Source organism: Lagopus muta, chromosome 5 (assembly GCF_023343835.1).
Source record: "Lagopus muta isolate bLagMut1 chromosome 5, bLagMut1 primary, whole genome shotgun sequence".
NCBI classification, from domain to species: Eukaryota; Metazoa; Chordata; class Aves; order Galliformes; family Phasianidae; genus Lagopus; species Lagopus muta.
This window is the reverse complement of record NC_064437.1, coordinates 35,872,817-35,890,689: the sequence shown is the minus strand read 5'-3', so window position 1 is coordinate 35,890,689 and position 17,873 is coordinate 35,872,817. Positions and strand designations below refer to the sequence as shown.

At 40.4% G+C, this 17,873-nt stretch overlaps 1 protein-coding gene and 1 long non-coding RNA gene across 2 annotated transcripts in view; one reads left to right on the top strand and one right to left on the bottom strand.

Annotated features, from left to right (window-relative positions):
• LOC125693487 (uncharacterized) overlaps positions 1–6,279 on the top strand; it is a 32,331-nt gene extending 26,052 nt beyond the window's left edge. Inside the window, exons 2-3 of the long non-coding RNA XR_007377121.1 lie at positions 3,913–4,167; positions 4,255–6,279. This is a non-coding gene — a long non-coding RNA (uncharacterized LOC125693487). The remainder of the gene's footprint in view (positions 1–3,912; positions 4,168–4,254) is intronic.
• The window catches only part of CHAT (choline O-acetyltransferase), a 33,901-nt gene that overhangs the window by 13,968 nt on the left and 2,060 nt on the right, over positions 1–17,873 (bottom strand). The window contains exons 2-7 of the mRNA XM_048945508.1: positions 16,877–17,020; positions 13,818–14,009; positions 11,295–11,413; positions 9,801–9,854; positions 6,779–6,959; positions 5,660–5,837 (exon numbers count right to left, since the gene is read on the bottom strand). Of these exons, the coding sequence (XP_048801465.1) occupies positions 5,660–5,837; positions 6,779–6,959; positions 9,801–9,854; positions 11,295–11,413; positions 13,818–14,009; positions 16,877–16,939 (787 nt within the window). The 5' untranslated portion in view covers positions 16,940–17,020. The remainder of the gene's footprint in view (positions 1–5,659; positions 5,838–6,778; positions 6,960–9,800; positions 9,855–11,294; positions 11,414–13,817; positions 14,010–16,876; positions 17,021–17,873) is intronic.

The following is a 17,873-nucleotide window of genomic DNA, read 5'->3' as shown; positions in this document are numbered from 1 at the left end:
CTATCTCACTTGCTTCTATGGGTAGAGCAATTTCAAAATGTACGTATGTTTAGGTTTTGCAAATATGGAAAGCATGTTTCAAAACGAGAAAAAAATGTACCTTTGGAAATGGGTGATGTTGGTTAGTGAGGAGCTGGAAAGAAATATGTGCTTGATATCCTCCAGGGTCAGATGCAGTATAGTGGAAAAGAGCACAAATGTGAGAAAAGGAAAGATAAGAGATAGCAGTGCTCTGAAGGAAGAAGAGGGCTGTGACCTCTTACAGGTTATGGAAAGATGATATCTGTTGGTCTAACTTATGGGGTACGTGGGTAGCCTGAACTTTCTGCACCAGATGCTGGTGGTCTATGTCTCCCCACATCACATAGAACACTGATGCTTCTGTGAATTGTCTTCAAAGGCATTCAGAAGACTGATAAGGGATAATACGTCTCCCTGTGCTCTTGGCCATAAAGTTCTTTTAGTATATGACACTTTCTGGGCTGAGAGCAATTGTGTTTATTCCACTGATGCTCTGGTCCACAAATGCGAAGACTGCGAAGATCTGCATGAATGGAAGTTGCTCTGTGTATCTTAGCTGCTGGTATTTGTGGACAGGCACTTAGAGGAAAATCTGGGTGGTGATTTACAAACTGCTCACAATTTGATCAGTGTCTCGCTTTCTGTTATCTGATGACTTTATAGATACTGCATTGTGGCTGCTGCCCACACTTCATTGACAGACACAAAGCCCTTTTTCTGACATATGACTTCAGGGTAGCTTGACTCTAGGTATTAGAGTGAATAAAATTCAGATCTGTTAAAAGCAGAAAAGTAGTGAAAAGATGTTCTTTCAAGAAAAAATATGCTCAGAGAATGGATCAAACACAGACAAAATTATCACATAGAGCAGACAATGAACTGCACAAGAACTCATGAACCATGACTTGGGATGCAAAATAAATATTTCAGAAAGAGTTGAATCCGAAGACCATAAAATAGCTTGAGTAGAAGGGACCAGAGTAACACCTGAACCCCTGGAAGACATTTCTTTTCTTTGGTTCTCTCTAATGCACATAACTGACTTGGCCAATCAGCTTTTGCTTTGTTGGGGTTTTGGGATTAAAAAGGGAAAAGAAAAAAAAAAAAAAAGAGAAGATCTGGATCAAATTCAGATGTGATACTCAAAATACAGCAGCCCCTACTGCTGTATGAATTCACATCCTCTGCTTTGAAGGTTAGTTTGGGTTTGTTCTGCAGTCTGAGTGCAGTAAAAACACTCACTGTGTTTGTAAAACAACAGTTGCTGGGATCATTAGGAAGGCTGCTTCAAAAGTAATGTCTCTTCCTGTTCTATACTGACTCACGGCATCAGAGGTGGATGTTGTTGGGATGGCAGTAGAGGTTGAACCTTCCCATCAGTATTCCATTATGTGTTGTTGCTGTGTGACAGATGGCAGCAGAGAGGCATTCTGACAGAATGGCGTCCGACATGGAAGTGTGTATGAAGCTAAGGTGTGGAATTGAATTCATCCACGTGGAAAAAGATGTCAGTCATTGACATTCATTGATGCTTTCTGAGCATTTACAGGGACCTAACAGGGGATGTGAGTACAGTGAGGCCATGGGCTCATGTGTTTCAGCAGTGGCAACTGTGATGTGAAAGATGGGTCCTGGATGGCCATGCAGATTTTTCAGCAGGCTCTTGTTCATTGCTGGCAAAAAAACATAATGCTGCTGACTATGATGAAAATAGTGTTTTGTAGCTGAGAATTTGCTCCATTAGACAGCATTATTTTGGTCTTTGTTTCTATGAAATAAATAGGGGGCATTGCTTTCAGAGCAACCTGTGTACTGCTCCTTCGAAACTTTCTTAGAAGACCTATCCTCTGCTAATGGGTTTATGCAGATCCATGTATATGTCCCCTTTATAAGCTCTGCAAGTTCAAGTCTTCATTCCTGAACGGCCCTGTCTTTCCTTGCCCAGTGCAGAACCATTGCAATTGTGCTGTAATAATTCACTACTGAAAAACCTGGGTTTTTTTTTCAGCTGCTTAACTAAGTTGGTTAATTTCATCACTGAAATGAATAGTTTGACAAATGCCAAGTAATCCAGAAACAACATAGCAAGTTTCACTAGTTTTGGTTTGTTTTTTTTTTTTTTTGCTTTTTTTTCCCCTTACAATGATGATGGATTGCAAACATTATTTAGCTGCAAGTGTGAAGGTATTCACTGTTTTACCTGAAAGTGTGCCCTGAAAATAAATTATTAGGTGTTTACCTGGGCTTTCATTAAAATACAGGAATCTTCCTTTCTCCTGTTTTATATATATATGTTTAAATATATACAGGATATACATACATAAGGATGCATATATATATATATGAGGAGAAAAAAGCCTGAAGATGAAACCTGTATCACATTACAAGCTTAGACAGTGAAAAACAAATAACACTACGTTTAAAAATCTCATTTTGTTTTGCTTTCTGCACAGTGAAATTGCCTCACAGAATTACTGTCTGTGTAGACAACTTTTCAGTTCCAAGTAACAAAGAAACTAGCATGGATTAATACAGTGGTGAAAAATCACTACTCTTTTTGGCTTTGGATTTACTCTGTTGAATTCACTGACTCACAAAATTGAGTTCACTGACTGCAAGTTTGGTATTTGTTATAACAACTAGTAATTTTATTGTCTTGCTAGAAGTACATTGTAATCAAAGGATGAGTTATTTGATGTGAGTGCAAGGCAGTAAAAAGAGATAAAATGGTAGGTGTGAAATGGAAAGAGTGTCCTTGCTATATAAGTGAAAGGAAGATGCCTGTTGTCTTTTAACCTAGGCTAAACATGTACAGTGAGTGGAAATGAGAAACAAGAAATGGACATGAGAATAAAATGAGCAGGCATATGATGAAGGTAAAATGTTTATGATCTAAAGAAAGCAAGGTTATTTGTTGTTGTGCTTTTTTTTTTTTTTTTAATGCTTCCGTTTTCTAAGGCTCTGACTACAGCCTTGTTGCAGCTGGTGATATTTCATTGGAATACTTCTGTGGAATTCAGTGGTTACAACTTTAATGATGATTACCACCCAAAATAGAGCTTAGGTATTTATCTTATGTATCTATTGATTAGAATACAAATCAACCTCTAGAGAGACCACGACTAGCTGGAAATCCTCTGTTCTTTAAAAATACATGAAATGAATTTCACAGAATGGCTTGAATCAAAGAATAGCTTAGGTTGTAAAGGACCTCAAGGATCATCAGCTCCAACTGCCATTTCTGCCATGAAGAATCTCTGTGATTTAGGATTTTAGGATATGTAACGTTTTGTGAAGAAATTGGACACTGACTTCAGTTCCACATTAATTCACCCTACTGATGACGTGTCAGCACTCGTGATCTCAGAGAAGCTACGATCCTGAGGAAATATTCTCTGGCTAGAAAGATCATTTAGAAGAGAATTCTGAATTGTACAATCAGTTTTTTCCTTTATGTCATTCACAGTATCTTTATATCAAAACATCTAAATATTGGACTGAGTAGAAGAAGAAAAGAGAGGAGGTATTTTTGAGTTTTAATGCTGTTTGTTCAAAATTATGACTATCATCTTTAAGGGCAGAAGATGCTAATGCAGATAGAGGGGCTGGCTTTTACTTGGGTAACATTTTCGTGTGTCATCAGGAGCTGGACTCCACCAGGAAAATGCATGCAAATCTGAATTTGCACATACAGTGGCAGGAGCAGAATGGTGACTGCATGGTTTTCAGCTCTTCAAGGAGTAAGATGTGGGGAAGCGCACCAACGGGGGCTGGTGTTTTTGAAGGTTCCTCTTCTAGCCTTGGCTAACATTCTAAGTTACTTGCTGTGTAGCTCCCCTGTGATGTTGACTTAACCACACCATGTCTGCCATTTTGGGATATTTCTTTCAGATAAATTGGACCTTTTTATTCTGCTTATTATTTGGGAAGTACAACAAGCAAATGTTTTGCTGAATGGGCGAACAGAGAAGTGTGGAACTCCTGATAGTGAGAGCTCTGCTAGCAGGAGGTTTGACAACAACAGCAGCTAAACAGACAGAGTCTGGCTGTGCAGAATTAATGGGCTCAAAAGAAAATGAGGATCTCAGAGAATTAAATGATTGCTAAGCATTTTGGAGGAATAATGTCCAGTGCCAATCCAAAGAGGTGAGATTCTTGGACGCAAATGCATTTTAGCTCTGATGAATTATGTCAAAATTTGCAGCTCTGAATATCTAATTTCCCTGTTCACAGAATGGATCTCATCGCTTTAACAAAGATTAGACAGAAGCTGCCTCTGAGTCAACTGTCTAACAAGGCAATATTTCTGAGCTTTCTTCATTGTGAGTGCACACACACCAGAATTCATCAGCACTAACATTCATGTGCGTAGGGAGTGACCTCCACTGTGAATTGCTCTGGGTTGGGAGCTTGTTATTTTACTAGGAAAAAAAAAGTCATAATATTTTCTCCATTACCTTTCTTTAAGCTACTGTGATGCAAACTGACATTCAGCTTAGGAGAGCACTATGGGATATAAGATCTGTGTTTCCCATGTGGATTCTAGGAAGGGCAAAGAATCTTCTGGTTTATATATTCTGGTATCATTCATCAGTGAGAATTTTAATAACCTCTCACCATTTCTAGGCTTTGTAGCCTTACAGAAGAATTACTGTTATATCTGGTGTCTACTGTTAAGCTGTAATGTCTACTGTTAATCTATGAGTAGGTGTATATAGTTCTATAGATAACATCTATCTTACATCATTGTAAGAACAGGAAACTGGGAACAAGAAAAGGGAAGGTCTTCTTGAGATGATTAAAAAAACTATTTTGAGAATATTGGCAGCTCTCATATTCCAGGGTATTGGTGAAATAGAAAACTTTCCAACAGCATTGCTAAATTGGGGGTAAAGGTTTAAAATTTTTCACAGAAGAGATGAATACCAAAGTCACAAAAAATAGCAAAAATACAGCATTTACGTCACTTGGCCTCAAGGTGAAATTTATAATATGCAAAGCAATAGAAGTGACTGATGCCATTGTTTATTTTCATGTTTCAAAGGCCAGCATCTAGGACAGCTAATTGTTGCCTATTGTTGGAAGAGAGAGGCAACTAGTCACAGAAAATGACTGTTGTCACCTCTCTTAGATATTTACTTAAGATTTGAGTAAATGAGTCTTGATAATTTCTTTCTCCAATGACCAAAGAGAGTGCACAGCTAGATTCAATAATTGCTCCACTTTTACATGCCTTTGTTAGAAAAGATAAAATATATCTAAGAGTTGCCAAAAGCTAAGAGGGTACATCATTCCTATTGGTACGTAATGGATATGAAGAAAGAGACAAATCACAAAATCAGATGTAATGCAATTTATGTGATGAAGAACAGAGAATGAGGCGAGCGCTGCTTACATGGAGTAATACTTAAAAGTACACAGCCATAAGGTCAAACCGTATCTGCTGCTTTCCTTGTAACGTCCATCTGAATGATTACAAGTATTGAGATTCCTCCTGCCAGACAAATTCAGCAGTGAGGCTGCACATTCAGTCTTATATTTGCTGTAAGGTTCACTCCCAGCAAAGAAAGGCAATGATGGTGAGGAGGAAGAGGAGCAAGAAGATGAAGAAGAGAAAGCTGGGATTGCTGCTGCTAACCTTTCATAAGGATTGTCCTGGCCTCTGCCCACTCTGTTCTTCCATCAGTCGTCAGCAAGCCGATTGGAGGCAGCATTTCCTCTTCATTCTCTGCCATTTTGGCTATCTTTCGTAACTGAGTGAAAAGATCTCCCTCACTGAGACGACGGAAGTTAATGACAACATCCAAAACAAAAAACTGCAAAAAAGAAGTCAGAAGAACAGTCACAGGTGAGTTGGACCATTACTTGTCTGGCATTTTGCCTTCACTGCGTGTCCTTGATGTGCTGAAGTCTGCCTAGAGAGCCAAGCCTGAGGACCACAGAGAACAAAAACATTACTTCTCAGCACTGCTGGGCTTTGACAACAGGGGTTGTAGGGGACTTGCATGATTGTGTTGGACTCAAAACATTTGCTATATGAATAAACTAAAAAGCACCTGAGGAGATAAAACCACAAAGCGAGTAAATAATTTGCATAATATTATTTGTTTAAAATGAACCTAGAGAACTTCCTATTGAGGTGAAGAGCAGGACTTCCTGGGAAAGGGGCTTGCTAAGATCTAGCCCTTTATTCAAAGGGGGGCTGCAGGCAAAGTATGCTCCAGCACTACACATTGGCTGAGTTATATGGTACTCTGCCCAGGCCATGTACTCTGCAGCCACAGGGGATTTACTGGTTGGGACAGACTCACTCTAATGCTTTAATATTTCTGCCTGCTCCTCTGCTAACTTCTGCAGGCATAGTTTAGTCCCCCCTGCAAGAGCAGGTGGTATGTATGTCATGCATTGTGTGCCAAGACTTGACTGTCAAAAGAGCATTTCCAGCAAATGCATTCTAATAAGATTTTCTTCCTCTGTGGTTTCTTCTCTGTTTAATAAACATTTTTGTTTCAGTGAAAAAGCAAATGAATTCTGCCACATTCCTCTTTTCTGCATCACTGTGCTTGGAACATAATGTGGGACACAAGTGCTGCAGAAGCATCTTTTGGAAACATTGACAGTGAGTCTTTGGTAAGAAGAGAGCTCATACATAGCACGCTAATTGTGTTTCTGAACAGTAATTAGATTAAACTCTTCTTGAGTGAATTTAAAGAAAGTAAGAAAAATAGAAAGGTATTAAAAGAGAACACCCATTTACCTGATTGTTACAAGCAACAATGATGTGCTCTGGTTCTGGCATTACACAGCTTTTCTGGGCCACAAGGGTGTCTTTGGTATGTCCTGGAAGACGATAGGAAGAAAAGAGTCCATAGTATTGCTTCATACAGAGAGGCTGACCAGACAGCTGTCCACGAGCAAAATCAACAGGTAAAGCATGGCTGGAGAGAGAGAAGGAGGAAAACAAAGCCAGAGAAAAAGAGGGGAGAGGGGGGAGAGAGAGAGACAGAAAGGAAAAGAAATCTAATCTGTCCTTTGTTCTGTTACAATTAGATCAGGTATAACACAAATTGAATAATAAAATGAGATTACAGTATAAGGGAAATAGATGAATTCCTATACTAAAGTAAAATATATCATTCCTGGCAGCCTCATGCATATTCATTAGGCAGTTGCATTATCATCTAGTTCAAATGGAAAAATAAAAAGCACATCAGGAGCAGCTTTGCAATGGAAGCCTCCCAAGAAGGGACCCCAGAAACTTGCCCAGACAGAAGCCAGCAGCAACAGAACAGCTGGAAAAAATGTAGCACCTTAAAAAGTAAAAGTACTGATGAAATTCAGTGCAAGTGGCAGCAGCCCTGCACTGAGCATGTGAGAGAAGGTGTACCTTCAGCCCCCCGGTCTGCACCTGGTGAACAGAAATGACTGGGGCAATGCAGAAGTCACATCTGTTTTTCAGAGAGCGTCACTTATGTGCTAATCATTACTCACATCTGTGGGGAAATAAATGCTGAAAAGGCCATTCCCTCTTTAATGGAAAGTATGTGGAAACCACACTTCCTAAAAGGCTTCTTTAGTGGCAAGAAAAAAAAAGTGTTATCACAATTATGGCTATGGATTGTAAAATATTCCACTGACACTGCATCAAGAAATAATGGTGCTGCCACTCAGGAGAGGTTGCAGAAACCACAGGGGGAAGAAGATGTTGTGATGTAGAGGTTTTCCCTCAGCAAGAAGACAAAGCTTCAGGCCTGCCAGAGAGGGACCAGAGCAAAGCATTCAAGGCCAAGCTGGATGTGGCTCTGAGCAGCCTGCTCTGGTGGTTGATGACCCTGCACGTAGCAGGAGGTTGAAACCAGATGGTCATTGTGGTCCTTTTCAACCTAGGCCATTCTATAATTCTATGATTCTATGAAAGCAGCACATGAGGAGGGTTATGGTCAAGCAGCTAGTGCAGTGTAACATCTTATGCTATTTTATCTTGTTTGACAGCCTTTTTTAGAACTTTTGCAGTTCTAAACCAGGGATATGCATTTCAGTTCCTGGCTGTTGAAGTCTCTGTATCACTTAACTTCCTTGAACAGCTGCTTAACATTTTTTCTTTCTCATCAGAAAAACAGGTTTGTTAGTGTTTCACTTCTCCCACATTCTGTATAATGCAGAAATCTCCTATTTAACACACTATTTAGCACGAGTACTGAAGAGATTAAAAAAGCATCTATGATGCTCAAAAATAATGAATTAGCGTGGTAGATTTAGATTAGACAATCTGTATTTGCAGCAGCTAAGAAAGGGATTATTGACATTGACTGATGAGGCTGAAAAACCTTATACTGATTTAGATGTCTAAGATCTTATGACTGTCTTATGGGAGCAAGTTAGGCTTGCTTTGAAATACTTTATCCTGGCAATTGCATGGAATATCTGCACTGTTAAAACTAAACACCTGGGTTTGGGATTGTGTGCTTCTACTTGTAGGATGACCCAAGAGAAGATAGCAGTAGACTCACTGGTGTAAGTCCTTAACAGCAAGGAGGAGCTGAAAATGTTACAAGTACGGTGTCTTCATAATCTTACAGAAGGGCTGATGAGCAACCACTACTAACAACATGAGGGATACTCTAATGAGAACTTAAATGATTATCGATCTAAGGGAAGCAAATCTGATAGCAGGAGTCTTTGGCTCTTGTGCAGTATGACCTGAATAATAAGCATGTAGATTATTCTTTGGTTGAGCAAAGTGGCTTCTTATCACAGATGCTGTTATATAAAGATGCAGTGAAGTACATTAATATGCAATAGTACCTCATCACACATCTGCAGTGGTCTGTGTGGTTCCATTGCATACCTTGGACAAAACCACATCTTAGATAAGTACTTCTTCCATACTTTCTGAGTAGTTGTCAGACTTCTGAAGTGAAAAATCAAGCAACCCTTTCACCTTCCTTTTCTTTTTTCTGGTTCATACAAGATAAGAACTATGTTGTTTAGGTACGGATTTTGTTTTCCTCATCTAAATAAGCATTGGTTATAGAATACCATGTTGGCCTGTTGTATTTCCAGTCAGGAAAATGATCCCTTCTCCACTTACAAGGCAGTGTCTGTTGTCCTTGGCTCTCTACTACTTCTGCTCTTCAGTAGGCAGTGAACTTGGAACACGCTAAGTGAGGTTGAAAAACGTAACATGTTGTCACAGGATGCTCTGAGCTACCTCATGACTTAAAATATAATGGATTTTCATCCTGGTTTATACACAGAAAGCATCAATAGAATATGGAACTTTTAAATTTTTGTCACATACTGAAGCAAACAGTCTGTGGTGAGGCTTCTTTTTTCTGGTGAAATGTGTTATTTCTTTTATTTTGAGGGTGATGAGAGGGGCTGATGTTCTCAACGGGAGGTTCACACATAGCAGGTATGGCATTCTAGCAGGTGGTCAGTACTGGGGAGGGTGTGCAGGCTGTATTACTGCTCTGCTGCTGCTCCTTGGGAGCACACCCCTCCTGATGTGTACTCCCTAGTTCTGTTAGACAGGTTGTCTGTGCCCTTTAGGCTGTGCTGCGCAAGCGATGACTGCCAAGCGTCAAAAAGCATCCTTCCCCAAGCAGTAATAAAGCAAAAAGACATAAAGAATCCCTGAAGCAGCCATGCCAGAGCCCCAGCCCTTCCAAACGTTGGTGAGGTGTGATGCAGCCTGGCTTTGGGCATGTTAGAGCACCCTTGAATCAGAAGCCTGTCAGTAGATAGTCTAACAGCAGCTTCCCTTCCAAGCTACTTACCTGTCTAGTAAAGCTTTATAGTCTTGCACACCCGAAATAAGATTGGCAGCAAACCTGCAAGTAACAGATAGAATTGCCATCAGTCTTTTGTCATTCAGTGACACTGGACTGTTTCTGAGGGACAGAGGAGAGCCTGAATGATTGATGACACAGCATAAGGAAGAAAGTCCTCTGGCTTGGCAATAGAAGCCCGTTGCCTATAGCCAAAACCTAAATGAATTAATGTCAAGAGAAATATGAAATCCTAGAGATGGTCCCTTCAAATGGTTAAATTACCAGAGTAGGAAGCCTGGAAGCATTTATTTAGAGAATGGGAACAGAGGCTGAATATCTAATAGAATCCTTAATGTGGGTTTCGATATCTATACTCATAAGCTGTCCAATTTATTAGAGTACTTCCTTTCCTAAGGAGATATTCTTTCTGCGGTGCTGTAGATAGGTGTATTATTTCCTGACACTGCTGTTTGTGCTGTGTGAATGGGCAGCTCTGAGAAAAATATTTCCTCATTAAAGCACGTGCATTAGAAAATGCAAAACAGAAGTTTTCAGAAAGCTGCATGCACAATAAATTTGGTCAGTAATGAATGGAAGCATTTATAGTTGTGTTTAAAGTAAAGAGATACACTGGCTGTCTTCGCAAAATGTGAAAATAACAAATCGTCTTCAGGGTGCTGGCTGTTTTATAATAGCATAAATTCACAAGCAGTTAATTCTTTAAGTAATGAGCAGCTTGAGAGTGCTAAAAGCAAAGAGGAACACTGTGCTATATGAAAATGGATTTGATCTGGTTTAGTGTGTAAAAGGAGAAAATGTTTCGGTAAAAGCTGAAAAATGGAACTGTGTTCTATGGGTGCCTGGAGAGGTATATTTTGTGCTTGGCTACTTGTCTACCTTTTCCCTTTGGAAATGACTGTAATTTCCCATAACAGTTCAAAGGAGAAAAGACAACTCAGGAAAGATGAGCTGGAGAGAAGCCATGCTGCTGGGGAGGAATGACTTCTGAACTCTTGTTCTTAGATCTCCTGTCTTTCTGGCACCCTTTTGGGCACCTGGCAGAGACAACTTAACGTCAGAGTTTCAATTTGCAAGGTGGGTAGGTATTGTAGTGATGGCATGTTACAGATTGCTTTCCTTTATACGTGTCAGAAATTAGTATTTCTTGTTCCTATCAGGAAAAGGTTTACTTGAATTATACAATGAAACACCTTGCAAGTATTTCTTTAAAAAGATGATAAATGCTATGCCTTTTTTTCCTCCTTCTTCTTCTTTTTCTTTTTTTTTTTTTTTTCTTTTTATTTTTTCCAGGCAATAAACATAACAGTAATGACACATTTATTTCTGGATCTCAGTATGAGAAAATCCAATTCTCCTGGGAAATCATTTAGTGGTTACAGCCCTTATTTTTTTAAATGAAAGTTGATTGTCCTTTTGCAAAAGCTGTGTATTTTAAATACTCATTCATTTAGCAAAAATTGCAAAGTCTTAGTGCATTACCTTAGCTGGTCATTTACATCTTTGAAATTCTGACGAGCAAAGATAATTGCTGGGCTGGAGTTGACTGGAAGAGCCAACCGGTTGTTGAGGTACATGTCATCCAGCCAGTAGTTAAACACCTGAGGGAGGGAAAGAGACACACAGCCTTAGAAGGAAAGAGACATGCAGCCTTAAAGCTAGCAGTGAGCTGTAGAGAGGCAGTCAGGGTGGGGGTGCTTGGTGCCCCCAGTGTCAGGCATGGGATCTGATTAATGGAGCCACTGAGCATTTTCAGCCTGGGCTCTGTGACCTCAGCTCAGCTGAAATCAGCCGCAATTCCATAATCCTATTTTTCAATCAATGGCAATTTACAGTGTGTTCCATTAAAGAGCAAATGAGCTCCTTATTGTGGTGGTTTAGGTATGTTGTTTGCTTCTCTCTACAGGAAAAATGTATTTGAGTACGACACTATAACTCCTGAATAGCGACTGGGATAAATTTAAGAGGCAGGCAGAATTTTACTTGATGGAAGCATTCATCCAGGTTTGTCAGTAATGTTTGTCAGTAATACCCAGATGCTCTGTTGTTAGCTATCAGAGAGCATCCTGATGCAGGACGGAGTTGAGAAAAGCTTTTGGTGAGCCTAATGGCTCGGCCCTGCAGATACTGGCATGTGAACAGGGCCTCTGGAGGATTCCCTCTGTGTCCGTTGTCACAAATGCAAATTACTAATGCTTGATCCAGACAGACATACATTTTAAGCAATTTTTATTAAAAACAGATGTATGTTCACAGCCTGCCTTTATGTTTGAGAAGGGTTTAAAGAACCATTGTTTGGAAAATGGAGGATTTCCTAAAGAAAAAGATGAAATGGTCTGTCAGAGTATTTTGCATACAGTAACTATACATAACAATGAAATTATGCAAAAATAATCACAGATGCATGCATCAGTTGGAAAAGTTTTCCTCTGAGATATTTCATTGCTGTTAGAACAGATGCTTCCCCCACAGTCTCTGGAGCCTTCAGGAGAGAACAGACTAGAGCTGTACTCCTGGCAAGTTACATTGCAAGTGAAAGTGCTTTTAGATTATCTTAAGAATCAGATATTTAATTTTAATAAGCAGTATTTAAGGTTGAGATGTTTCAGAAAATACTTATACATCTTCTTTCGGTAAGGTTTATGCTGTAGGTGGTTAAATAACCAGTTTTCTCTTGGTGTTAACAGGAATGCCATTTAACAAATTGTTAAGTTAGCTGTGAAAACTATGAAGTTCTGTGATCCAAATAAGAAAATGAAATTGGACTATATTTGGTGAAGCCCTCAGATTGTGGAAACAGCTAGAATAGATATTAAGCAGTGCTTTTAAACTAAAAGCACTGCCAGCACTGTAGCCTTTACTTCTGACAGAAACAGTTTGTCAGGTTTTCTAGGGGTAACACAGCAGATGAGCTGAGGGAAAACAACACTTCACTGATGCACTAGCAAGTCTGCAAGATATCACGAAATCCGTGAAACCACTGAGTGTTTCTTCCTTGCTGGGATGGAAGGACTTCAATACAAAGGTTGTCTTTCTATATATTCTTACATGGTAAATGCAAGCAGGACAAACCGTAATTTTGTGGAATGATGGAATCTCCTTTATCTATGGCTTGTTTAATTTGCCGGTCTTGCAAAGAAGAGACCTAGACTTTCTTAAAGGCTGAGGTCTTGGCCTTGCCTATGTGCTACATATAAGTATGTGTGTGTACATTTTACAAGGAAAATACTTCAGAGTAACTACATATAGTACACTGTGACAATGAATGTCAAACAACAGTCTTACTTAAAAGGGTAATTCCTATCCTAAAGTATTGCATTCTGGAATGGTTTGACCGCAGTGGGCTATGGCTAGATGGACTCAGGTGTTTTTTATACAGCCCTACAGAGTTCATTTTTCATATGACTAAAAAACTGAATCTTGTTATTGGGCAGAAAAGCTAGCAACATCCAAAAAGGATGTAATGTAGTGCTTAGGTTAGATATTAGGAGGCAGTTTTTCACCCAGAGAGTGGTGACACACTGGAACAGGTTGCCCGAGGAGACTGTGGATGCCCCATCCCTGGAGGCATTCAAGGCCAGGCTGGATGTGGCTCTGGGCAGCCTGGTCTGGTGGCTGGCGACCGTGCACATAGCAGGGGGTTGGAACTGGATGAGCATTGTGGTCCTTCTCAACCTAGGCCATCCTATGATTCTGTAGGACTTATGTCCTACAAGTATCACTGTCACATGAATTCTGAGACTCATTAATTCTCAATTAATTATCTCAACAAACTATTGACCTGAAAATGTAACAAATGTAATGGTGTGGATTTTGTCACTGCTTGCAAACCTCAGCCTAATATGTCTGAAATATTCATTCCCTTTGATAGAATCAGATGGGATCCCTGTTTTGCAGAGACCTGTTAAAAGAAAGCAGTTATCACATACACAACATCATACAATATCACAAATGGTTTGTAAACTTCAAATACAGCAATTATTTCTCTAATCTGCATTTGCTTACCCAGTTTGTTGTCTTTTCCCTTCTTTCCTCGAGGATTAGCTGCAAGGATTCCCCAAGGCCTCCTGCAATTCCAAACTGCTCCACAACACTCTTGGTCTTTCTAAATTGCTCTTCTGGCACCAAGTGTTTCATGCACCGTAGGTACATCTGTAAGGTCTGTTGTAGTGGTGGGACTGGAAGTTTAGGTACTGCCTGAGCATTACAAAAAAAAATCAAACTAGTAAGTAATTGTACTTGTTCCTAAACTGTCCTGTTTTGTTCTTGTCTTGATAGGCAAAGTGAATGTTAAATACACTGCTGTGGTGGGTTGGCCCCAGCCAGTCGCTTGCTCCCTTCAACTAAGTGGTAGAGGGAGATAACAAGAAGACCAGAAGTTAGAAAACTCTTGGGTCAAAACAAGGACAGCTTATTAAGTGGAGAAAAGAAGGGAAAACACAGATGCAGGCAATCACTCACTACCTCCCACAAGTTGACTGATGCCCATACAGTCTCCAAAGCATTAGCTATCGGCTCTCAAACTGCTGTGCATGACGCTGCGTGATAGAATGCAGTGCAAACTCCCTTTAGTCAGTTTGGGTCAGCTATCCCTGCTAAGTCCTTCCTTCCCAGCATCTTGCCTACCTGCAGCCTACTTGCTGAGGAGAAGTGGGAAAAAAAGGAAAGCTTTAATGCTGTGCAACTACTGCTCAGCAATAGCCAAAAATAATGGTGTGTTATCAGCAGTTACTTACAAAATTATGAATTATGGCACCATATGAACCCTTATGGAGAAAATTAACTCCATCCCAGCCAGATCTGGCACAACAGTGTTTTTGCAGTAGTGTATGATTTAGACTGGCCTCTGATTTAGGATCTGCCAAGTCAGGCCAGTATGTACCAGAATGGCTGAATCTGTGGGCTGAAACCAATGTCTGCCCAACCCTGCAGACTCCTACAGCAGTCAGTATCACATATTTATGAAATGGACAGGAGTCTAGTGAGGTCCAGCAGTGGGATATATATGTTCCTGCACCTCCCCACAAGCAGTGCATTAGAACAGGCTGGAGACTTAGGTTAGGGCCATTGCATTTTGTAGCTTATGACAGTTCTGTTGTTGATAAATATATTGCATCCCTCTTTGAATCCATTAATTCTATTGTAGCAGTTGAGATGCCTCATCACTGCAAATGTAATTGTGTGACTTCAGTGGAGTTTCACTAGGTCATGAAGCACCTGAATTTTACTACACAGTATACAGTTGTACAAATACTGAAGTGGTGCTACCTTTCTAGTAGTCCTTTGGCCAATGAACATTTCGTTGATAGGCCAGGAAACTAGGAATTTTTTTTTTTTTTTTAATGTAGAATTAACTAAGTGAAGTGTAACTAAAAGTCAGAGGAATTTGGGGGCAGTGGAAAATCAAGCTATGAAGTAATCCATGAAAGCCAGGAAATTGTAAGAGGGTCTGATGTTCTAAACATCATTCCTGAAGGAGATAGGCATGGCAGTTAACTTTTCAGCTGGGTGATACGTCATTTAGCTGTGCTTTTCTGTTCGTAACTAGCATAGACCTGTCATGCTACTCTTGTTAGGGAAGAAGTGACCAGAGTTGTGAATACTCTTGTATTAATTACTGTTTAATTCTGATTAAGGTAAAACTATATGCAGAATGCAATCAATTTTAGTGAGAATTTATAAACTACGATTATCCCAAAATATTGACATTCTAACAATTAAATGTCTTAGCTGCGCAGCTAACTGTACGATTTTAGAAGATAAGCATTCTTAACTTGACATCTACCTTAAACTGTGTGACTAAACTATACAGCCTTAAGAAACTGAAATGTCTTGCAATTACTTAACAAAGCTACAAGAGAAGCAGAACAAAAAGAGAATATTGAGAGAAACAGAAAGAATAAGATGGACAGACAGGAGAAAAAGGAAGGGTCACCACTCCGTTTTGAAGAGCTGAGTTCCAGCACCAGGCCTGCTGGCACTGGAGGAGGGATGGTGGGGAGAGGAGCTGAGAACACTTGTCCAGAGGTTGTTGTCTCAAAGTGGCAAACACCAATGGCACAGGGCCCCTCTCAGGCATCCTTTTATGCCTGCCAGGTTTGCAGGTGTGCCATCCCAAGGTCTTAAGCAAGTTTGATTTTCAAGGGATTGCAGGACCACAGCATGATTTCGTTTAGAAGGGACGTCTGGGCCTCACCTCATCCTACCTGCTGCTCAGAGCAAGGCAAGCTGCCAACTGCTGTGCCACTGCATGCAGGGAGGGAGAAGGGTGGCACATATGCTCCAAAGAAGCACGAGGAGGGGAGTGGGTGTCCTCTGAGCTCAAGTCCCAGCTCTGCCTTGTGACCTCCACAGACAAGTCAGTGCTGAGCTATCTTTTCCCTATCTAGAAAGTAAAGATTATAGGTACTCATAAAAAGAGTCATGAGGTGACCTGTTTCTAACTTGGATGCAAATCCAAGCTTAGCCTGGGTCTCAGAAATAGAAAGATGGTAATTTTTCAGTTTCAAGTTATGTGTAGTCGGGGCATCTGTTCTGTCACTCATTCCTCAGTCAGAGGAAATAAATGTGTCACATTTCTTTTTAATACCTGAATTTGGCCCTTCCTTTCTGATAAGGCTATTGCACATTTCATGGCTCTGCTTAGGAAAAAGGCTTGAAACTTCAGGGGCTTAGATGACTAATGAGAGGCATGCGCATCTGGCATCTTTTGAACCAGCTTGCAAATGAGTTGATAGTCTGATAGTTCTGTACTATTAAGAAATAATTATAAGCCTTTTCTGACTGCATTGTAGCGCATCTGTTGTATAGGAACCTTTCACTTACTAGTTTTCCTCAAAGGATGTAGGGACGAATAGTATTTGTGGACATGGGAAGCACCACTGTTAGTTCCTGATAGTAACCTGCTGCAGGATAACTAGTGTTCCCCCAAATAAAGGAAACAGCTCTACAACAGAGTTTGCTTTACAGTTACTATAACGTACTGTATCAATCCTACTGTCAGCTGTTAAAAGTAACATATCTTTGTTTTTTTGCTTTTTATTTTCCCCCAAACAGTCACTTACTGGCTCATCTTTACTGCGTGAATCTTTCTCCTTCTTCTGCATGTCTTTTTCTAAAACAGGCATTCCTGCATTTCCTTTGAGATTTTTTTGTTGATGACAGAAATTGCAGTCACTCAGGGGCTCTCGGAGCCTCACAACTCAGTTCTGGAAACAGAGAAGATTTAAAGTCCAGTCAGTACCCATTATTTATAATGAAAATGTACGTTGGAAGTATTCCCTGTGCAAGCACAGACAAGCCTCAGAATGCAAAACTGAAGAGAAGTACAACATTGAGAACTGGCTAATCTGAGCCCTATGGAGTTTTCTCTGTTTGTCTGCTCGTCCCCTTTCACTATATATTTATTTATCCAGAACAAGCTGATGCACATAAACGGTCCCTTGTGAGCATGGTTTACTTTGTCACTCTGATTTACTTTGCAGTGCTCTGTGTCATGTTTTGTACACTTTGTATTGCTTTTATATGTCAACTGGAAAAGATAGGAGACTTCTCTGTGACTGTACTTCTGCCAGCTCAGATAACTGCAAGGATGCAGTTAACTATGGATCTTATATGCCCCTCCCCCCTGCCATTTTAAATGAAAGCCCCATGACCTTTAAATGTATTAATCACTGTACAGTTACGCAGACCCACTGAGGTGCTGAGACCTCTGTGTTAAGGATGTGGAGGCTGCAGAAAGGACTGTGATGGGGGCTGGAAACTGAAAGGGTGTGGGTGCTTTGGGGCACAGCTTCTGGGCTGGGAGACCCCAGGAGCGTGCCTAGGCAGGCAGGTTGGCTGTAGGGTGACCAAGGATGGTGGCACACGCTGCCTTTCAGCTGCTCCACTCAGTCTTTTCAAATAGCAGCTACTTATCCAGGAGGATGGCTTCAACCTGCCCCAAGTCACAGAACTCACCTGTAACGGAGCAGATAATTCCACATCTGCCTTTGCGGCACTGTTCTTATCGTGGTTCTCAATGTTAAAGATGTCTGTTATTCCTTTTCTGTACAAGAATAC